The sequence below is a fragment of the Fibroporia radiculosa genome (genome assembly GCF_000313525.1).
Source record: "Fibroporia radiculosa TFFH 294 genomic supercontigs, scaffold15614, whole genome shotgun sequence".
Lineage (NCBI taxonomy): Eukaryota > Fungi > Basidiomycota > Agaricomycetes > Polyporales > Fibroporiaceae > Fibroporia > Fibroporia radiculosa.
The window spans coordinates 21,330-30,003 of NW_012133491.1; the positions used below are offsets into that span (position 1 = coordinate 21,330).

The 8,674-nt window shown below is 54.3% G+C and overlaps 2 protein-coding genes across 2 annotated transcripts; both read right to left on the minus strand.

Moving 5' to 3' along the window:
- Nucleotides 1-519: 519 nt before the first annotated feature.
- FIBRA_07733 (uncharacterized protein) lies at nucleotides 520-3,684 on the minus strand (the record flags this gene model as incomplete). Its single annotated transcript, XM_012329403.1, has 7 exons — nucleotides 520-2,208; nucleotides 2,262-2,338; nucleotides 2,832-2,892; nucleotides 3,038-3,172; nucleotides 3,229-3,426; nucleotides 3,516-3,557; nucleotides 3,631-3,684. 7 exons carry the CDS (start codon nucleotides 3,682-3,684, stop codon nucleotides 520-522), a joined length of 2,256 nt encoding a protein of 751 aa, XP_012184793.1.
- Nucleotides 3,685-4,045: 361 nt separating this feature from the next.
- Nucleotides 4,046-4,937, minus strand: FIBRA_07734 (uncharacterized protein; the record flags this gene model as incomplete). The annotated part of the gene is made up of 3 exons (XM_012329404.1): nucleotides 4,046-4,339; nucleotides 4,414-4,475; nucleotides 4,538-4,937. 3 exons carry the CDS (start codon nucleotides 4,935-4,937, stop codon nucleotides 4,046-4,048), a joined length of 756 nt encoding a protein of 251 aa, XP_012184794.1.
- Between the last annotated feature and the right edge of the window lie 3,737 nt (nucleotides 4,938-8,674).

An 8,674-nucleotide genomic window follows, 5' to 3' on the forward strand; every position in this document is an offset into this window, starting at 1 on the left:
GTGAGGCACGAAGTGCTGTAGATGAGATTACTTATCACTGCATGTGCTAGAGATTTGTGGTCAAGTGTTGCAGGATACGTTCTGACCATAGCAAAGGTGGGTTCCTTGAGAACCACATAACTTAATTGTGCCCTCCCATCTTATCCTACGCCGGATCATCCCAGGTAACGTTCGATGATTCGGCTGCTTGTTCTTTGCAAAGGGTGCCCTCGAGTTGCTTCATGTTGTGGTGCCCATTGTACTAGTACCGTAATAAACAATAAATGTGAAATAGAGTTTCAAACACTTCCAGCTGCGATCCCCAACATCACGATGTCTTTTGACCTCAAGCAAGTCAGAATTACCTCGTCAGCATTTAAGCTGACCACAACACCGTGAGAGCCTTATTCGCAAATATCGGATAGGATTTCAGTCCTAGCCTACTCATCGACTTTCCAGACAGTGGATAGACGAGGCTCGTCGTGAGTGCGGCAGTAGCAAGAGCCCGCTGAAGCGACGACAGTCTTGTAATGCATAACCCTATCCTCGCTGCACGATCTCGAATCCGTGATACGTCCTCCACAGCACGTCCTGCACAAACGCGCTGAACGTGCTCTGTTCCGTCCCCACGACCTGCCACGCCCGCGCGGCGATCATGGCGTCCAGAAACGGCATGAGGAACGGCTTCAGCTTCGCGTCGTCGTACTCGCTCTCGAGCGAGTCCAGCACGGACGTCGCCGTGGGGAAGTCGGAGAGGAAGAATGTGCACGGGAAGGTTCGCAGGAAGCGCGAGAGGAGCGGGTCCGCGCGGGGATCGCCCACGTCTGTTGCGACAAAGAGCGGCGTGTTGAGCACCTGCAGAGAGGGAGCGGTGTGCAGCCTGCCGGAGCACGCTAGGGGCGGCGCGGGGCGCATGGGGAGCGGGGGCAGGCGGGGGTGCGGGGCGCGCAGCGTTGGGATATCGAGTGGAATCCTAGGCGGTGCGAGAGACGAGTCGGCCGGGTCAGACTCGCCAGAGAAAAGCTTCCTTTCAAGCGCAAGTGTGTCTGCAAGAGAAAGCTCGAGCACAGAATGTAGCAGCTTCCACCAGGTCAGGCGGATGTTTGCGGGCCCGTTCGCCTGGAAGAGCCCGTCGCCCAGGCGTACGTGCACACTGAGGTACTGGTGCCCGAGCGCATGCTGGATGGAACTGGCGATGTCCGTGAGGACGGGATTCGTGAACGCCATGCTCTGGCGGATGCGTTTGCGCAGGCTGTAGTTCCGCGCGTCGCGGAGGTGCAGCCGCGAAGAGCCAAAAAGTGTACCTAGAAAGAGAAGCCGTTCTGGACGTGTCGCCAGAGAGGAAATCTGCAGAGGCTCCAGGTACTTCCGCGAGAGGGGCCGCGGAGACGGCTTAAAGTCCAGGAAGCTGTATTGATTTCTGCTCAGATCTTTGAGTGCGAACGTGTCTTCGCTGCGGATATCAAGCTGGTCATCTAGCCAAGTGTCAGTCAAGTCCCAGCACTGGAGTAGTTTCTGTTCAGACTTGATCTGCGTGAGGTTGACTAGCCATTCCCAGGGGACATAGGTAAAATCGGGGTCGCCTGCACATTCTGGCGAGGTGTTGCTCACAGTTTCTGACATAGCATCGCAGGAATCAAAACCAGCCTTGCTTGAATTCTCGATAGAGTCTCGCAGCTCGTCAAACGGAAGGTAGTATAACGGTCTATTACCCAGACGAACGGGGGGAACAAGCAGAGTACGATTAAATAAGCGCGACAGCACGAGAGCATTTTCGAAAGCAATGCGTTGGTTGTGAAAGCCACTATGTGGTAGGTACGCCATAAACTTTTCTCCAGAATCATAGTCCATCGACACGGGTGCGGCAGCTCGTCCAGAGTTCAGGGGGTCAAAGTCGAACTGGACGGCTTGAGGACCAGAAAGAGAGACAGAGGAATTGTCAGATGCGTTGCCGTGCACAAAAGGTAGAGCCCGAGAGTCCCACCTCGTCGTGAACAGATAGTAAGCGGCGCAGAAACACGAGATGGTGGCTGAGATCAGGAAGACGACCAGGATGGCCATCTGTTTCTCGTACGAGGACGGGGCAGGGTCCCGATAACGCGCACCGCGCCTCAGTTTGGACGGCGAGCGGACTGGCGGCGCGCGCATGCGGTATGCGCCTTTTTCCACAGAGATGGACGGAGACGACTGTGCAAGACGCGCGCTGATGGTGTACGGCGGCATGGCAGACTATCGTTGAAACCAGATCAGTACAATTCATGGCAAGAACGAGCTGGACACACCTTTGAAGCGGTGTTCACGCGTGCAACACAGAATAAATGTGTCCCAGTCGCGAAACCAGAGCAGCGCGTGCCGATGGCTGACGGTCGCAGTCGTGTTCAACGTTCAACTCGGGCTGCCGCTCTCACACAATACAGCCACCGGCTTCCCTCGCTCGTGTCAAAATAACATTCATCTCGATTGCAGCGGAAACAGGTCTTTGCACATTATCACTACTCGTAAAGCACCGTGTTCGTTACTTACATGCAAGAGATGCGAAAACATAAGTCGTCATCTTACGCGATCAAAGACTAAGAAAACGGTACCAGATGAGGCCGTGACCAGTGTAATAGTGGGAAGATGAGATGTACGACAGGCATTGCAGAAGATAGTAGTAATCGTGAGAAGGATACGGGTATTAGGGCGAATAACAGCACTCTGAGCGAACTAAGGGTCGACGCCGGCTCGAAGCGCGTATGAGGTAGTCCGCATCACCCTTTACAGGACAACACAGTGGTGCTTCCTGCCGCCCTTGGGCCGGCTCAAAAGCGCAGCGCGAGTCGCGTATTGGAACACCTCGCGAACACCCTCACCCGTCTTCGCTGAGCACTCAAGGTAGTGCTTGGCACCAATCTTCTGCTGGACAGCCATACCCTAGCGAAATATCATGAATCAGCCACATTCTGTGATATAGATAGCAACGGCTCAAGACGAGTACTGCGCGGCACGTGTTTGGAGTGCCCATCAGCGCCCATGTCGACGGGCGACGCGCTCGCTTAAGCAGTCGTTCGCAACATACCTCCTCGGGGGTAACAGGCCGTTGGCTCGTCTTCCTCAGCTCCTCAATAGTACGGGGGTCGCGTCTCAAGTCCTTCTTGAGACCGACAAGGATGATTGGCAGACCCGCACAGAAGTGCATCACTTCTGAAATCCACTGTGGACGTGGCAACACCGTTAGCAGCATGCAGAGGGCCTAGGGCCAGGACGCACCTTCTCCTGTACGTTGTCCAAGGAATCGGGCGAGTCCACCGCGAAACAGATAAGGATGACGTGGGAGTCGGGGTAGCTGAGTGGCCTAAGACGATCGTAATCTTCCTGACCGGCCGTATCCCATAACGCAAGCTCGACATGCTTGCCATCGACCTCTACATCGGCCACGTAGTTCTCAAAGACGGTAGGGACATAGACCTATGAAACATGTTAATGACAGTTACGCGCACCACTCGCGTCGACCCTAGCATGATACGAGACTGCGGCCACAAGCGTCCCTCACTCACCTCTGGGAAAGTTCCTTTCGAGAAAACGATCAGCAGACAAGTCTGTGAGTGTAGATTGCATGGGTCAGTAAAGGGGTAGCACGACAAAGCACGCGCTTGCGCGGATGCGACGAACCTTTCCGCAGGCACCATCACCCACAATGACAAGCTTTCTACGGATTTCAGACATAATGAGGGGCTAGATGAAAAGCGACAAGGAAATGGAAAGTGTTGTGCGGACGACGGGGTCGGCGGTTGTGAAAGCTCGAACAGCGAGGGGATGTCGCAGGGCGATGATAGTAGGCGGGCTTTCCAGCGGGCTTTCAATCTTTTGAGCCCAGCCCTGCCCATACACAGCAATCCTGTGCTTATGTAAGAAACAGGTCTGTGCGTGCGAAATTCGCGGCTCTTTCTTCGTCTGCGGCCGTGCTAGATTCAGTCGTGCGTCTTCTTCCGAGCTGGCCATGCACCGCAATGGCATCGCACTCACATTCCCTCCGCGCACGGCTGCATCGCTAAATGCAATTTCTCCCAGGCAAGCGCACGCCGTCTCAACGAAGAGGGCACCGCCCCACACAAACATATTCTCCCTCGGGACCCCAGCTCCCCATTTCGCAGATCTGAATCTCGTCTATGTCCCAGTCACCCAAGTCTACCCTCGCAGGTCCCGCTTTTAGTCCCGCCAAGGACGACATTCCCGGTGCCGCGCCGAGCGGGTCCGAGATGCTCCTTGGGCTTATAACCGTTCGTAGTGCAGGCGAAGCTAGCACAGACGAATAGGAGAACGGGAGCCGACCCTTTCCCCTGGGCTTGCGATAGACGGTGTTGAGAACCGTGCAGTGGAGCTGGGGGTAAGAGGGGTGGTTAATGATCGACGTCGGCATGCGACACGAGTTGATTGCACGAGCCCAGAACATACCTTTAACGGGCGATTCTCTTCCACCACCAAGCCTCTTTCCTTGAATGCCTTATTGACAAACTCTAAAAGACGTGATTGCGGCATCAGGCACACTGCACGCAGTTAAAGAGGGGTCCATCCTCACCTGCTACACGCTTCAATCGTGCTGCCTCGTCCCCGTGCTGGCCGGGTCCGACCCACATTACGTGCGCGCGGTCGAGGTCATGCCGTTCTGGCTTCATGATATCCATGCAGTTCAGACCCACGCGCAGACGTTCTTTTCCCAGCATCTCCATCACCCTGGGGCGGATCTCCTGTAGTAGCGACAGCGCAGCCCCAAGGGTCCGTAAAGAAGTCCCTTGAACATTCGACGTAGTTGCGCCATCGATATCAAGGGACATGACACCCAACGTGAAGTGCAGTCTGCGTGCAGGGATAACAATGGACTGGTCTAGCCCCGGGATGGGAGGGTCTGCTGCGAGGAGAGCACCAGTGAACCTTGACATGGTGTCGCGCAGCGCAGCGTGGTGTCCCTGTGATATCATTACACATTGTCAGATCATCTCCTTGAAGTTGACTTCGGACACGATATCATACAATAGATTCGTACTCACTAAGGGCAGAGCTAGAACTGCATGATATACGCATCAACTTCAGCCTAATGCAGCAAAGATCAATCAAATGGACCAACAATGTGTCAAGCGCGGTTTTGGGGCATCAGATGGCCTTCCGTGCGCGGCTTCTCGAGCAATGTTGTGTCAATGAGCCAGTATCGTGTTTAGTGCGACCGACCTCCGCCCATATGCACTCCTCGATTGCGGAAACCCCTACCTCTTCCTCTACCGCGTCCCCTGCGGTTGTTGTCGTCAGATGGGCCTCTGTGCATGACAATGGGTTGACTCCGATATGAGGCCGTCGAAGTTGTTGGTCTTGATGAGACTGTAACTATAATGGTCAGCGGTCTGTTCATGCAGGCTCTCTCAGAGTTGCCGGAATCAGTGGTGGCTGCGAGAGGCTTATGTTGTGTTAAGGTTAGGGTTTGTAAATGCCACGATCGACGTCATGCATGATGCATGACAGCTTGATTTGGGCTTGACGATTGTATATGGACCCAACTTCACCCCGCGGATGCTAGCGGATGTGGCATACAGGATAAAATAACTTGGTAACTCGTTGCGTCGGTGTCATATGGAAGCAACAGCCTTGCCGACACCCTTCAGGACAACTTAAGTTAAACCTCCCTAATTTTGTTGCCATCACCAACGGAATTCGAATCTAATTATAAACTGGCATTTTAAACACCATCACTTGATCTGGTATGAACATGAGCACATACGAGAGGATGAAAATGCAGAAATCGCACCCCACCTCCAAAATGACGTGTGTCGACCGGTAGTCTCCGCGACTCACCACATTGTTGAGGAACACCGCGATTCATACTTGTCGGTATCTGTATGTACTGTCGTGAATGCAGGCGACGACGCCGTCCTAGTCATGATGACGGACAGACGTGTTCAATGTTGCGATGCAACCAGAGACTTCGCAGTACCAACTCACCAAGCCTTTCGGGCCTCGGGATAGCACGGCTTGCTAGTCATAAGTTATGCATTAAGCATCGGGACTAGTGAGTAATGGCCGTTATGCGCTTCACTGCGGACGTACCCTCGGGCCGGGATGCCAAGGTTCAAACTAATACCTCTCACATTATGTACCGTGCGTGCATGCAGAATGCACATGCATTGTGGCTATTAGACATCACTGAACCTGACAGATCCGGCTGCAAATCGGCTTCGTCGAGTCGAATGCGGGACAGGGCGCTTGCCAGTAGGACTGGTGCACCGCTTTCTTGTACGATAAACGGCTGGGGACAGGAGGCTCCTTGCCCGGCCACTGTGTGTTCGCGATCCAACTGCTGCATCCAAGGCGTATTTCTGGCAAAGCACCTGTGTAGAATGGCTGTAAAATGCAATTAGCAGACTCATGCGAGACGAAAGCCACGACCCGAATGCACGGACCCCTTGCTGGCCGAACGGACATCAGGTTGCTAGAGGGGATATGTCTCGGGGATAGCCTATATGCGCCCTGGGGATTACGCAGGGTTGAGATGAGCGGTGAAGACATGCCGACGAGTGAGCACAGGCGGACGCGTGTACAGAGTGTGCTTCGAGTACGTACGTTCAATCGTCCGCAGGAAATCGAAGGACTGATGCAAAGTATGCAAAACCATCCAAGAAATTTCACTCTCTTAGACGACGAGTGCAGCGAGGGACGAGTTGAGACCCGCTTGCTTGAGAGTCTTGAGGAGGTTGAAACTCGATAGCACGATCCCGAAGACGGCGGAGCGCGTCTAATTACGAGCGCCGGGGGTTGGCTAGCGCAGAAACGGTCGGTCCTCTGTCAACGCATCTGCAGCTGGGCCTGTCCAGTTCTGCTCTCACGAATGCTGTCCAGTTCCGTTTTCTTAGACGCTCTTTCACTCCGTCTTTCCTTCAAATCACCCACATCCTAGTCCCTTTGACATCTCTTCCTACTCTCCGTGCCACCACCTCCCTGCTCGACGGGAATGAGCGCCTCATCATCAACTGCACGCGGCACACGCGCGTGGAAGGGCAAGGCGAAGCAGCAGATCTCTGAGCGCGAGACGAGTGGTGGGAGCTCGGGGGCTGTTCTCCCACTCCAGTTGCTCCCAGATTCCCCATACCAATCGTGAGTGCTCCCTCGATCACATGGAAGGGTACAGCATGTCCATTCATAAACGTACCCTCGGGACAAGTAGTAGTTCTTACGTTCTCACTGACCCTTGTTGTGCAGGGTATACACTCTACCCATCCTCGTCGGCAGGGACAGACAGAACCTATCATTACAAGTCGACACGGGTTCAGCTGACCTTGTAAGGCGCATGTGCATTCCGTCGGTCTGAGCGCCCTAATGCATATATACAGTGGATTGCTTCCAATTCATGCTCTTCGTCGTCCTGCCGCCAAACCGATGGCCACCTATACAACCCTTCCTCTTCAAAACCTAGTACCGGGACATTCAGTATCAATTATGCAGAGGGCGAGGTCAGCGGCCCTATTGTCTGGGATTATGTAGAGCTTGGAGGGTACAACATCACCGACCAGGCACTAGGTACGCATAATACCGCTACTTGGTCGCTGGTTTCTGTCCGCTAAGTTTTACTGTGATTCCCGACTACCACGTCACATAGCCGCTGCATCGTCGGTCACCTCAGAGCCTTTAGAAAGTGAGTATAGTGGCATCCTTGGGCTCGCACTACCATCCGATTCGATCATTGCTCGGTCAATACCACCGGGGTATCCGAACGCGCCAACTGGGGCTACGTTCGCGTCGAATTTATTCGGCTCAACAAACTCAAGTGGTACACCTGGGGCTCCGTTCTTCTCCCTCGCCCTTGAGCGGCCTGGGTCGGCGGCCATACCCTCACTCCTAGGAATCGGCCAGCATCCGTCGGGATTGATATCAGATCCAAGCAAAATCCAATACGCTGGTTTGGTTGACCCAACTGACGCAGTATACTGGGAAGCAAGTGTGCGCGCCATCACGGTGTACGTCAACGATAAACCCATTGAACTAACTCTTGGGCCATCTGTCACTGGTGCAGCCTACCCATCTGCTGTGATCGACTCGGGGACGCCGGTTATTTTAGCATCCGCGTCCATCGCTAATAGCATATATGCTGCTCTTGGGATCACTGCTTCCTCCGATGGAAATTGTGTGTCTTGTCCCTACCTTGTTGACTATGCCGTCGCGTTGACATGAACATCCCAGATTATGTCTCTTGCACGACTCCTATTAACATGACCATCACCCTCGACGATCGATTGCCCATTCCTCTACACCCTCTCGACCTCACCTACCCGCCCAATAGTGGCTCGAGCATGTGCACAGGCATGATCCAGAACAATCAAGAGATAGGCAGCGATTACGATACCCTGCCCGATATTATTCTCGGCGTGCCCTTCATGCGGAACACGTACACCGTGATGGCATATGAGTCACCGTCATCAAGCGGCGAGTTCCTGTCTAATGACTCCACAGCTGCCGCCGAATTCCAAGTCAACCCACAGCTTGGTCTGCTCGGCCTGACGAATATTACTCAAGCACTGGAGGAGTTCCACAACGTGCGCGTGCTACATCAGCCACTTGATCCATCTGCGCAAGGCGCGACCACCTCGTCATCCGGGCCACACATTCCCATCGGTGTGGACGTCGTCCTGGGCTGCGTCGGATTCATCGTGCTCTGCGCCGCGCTTTTCGGCGG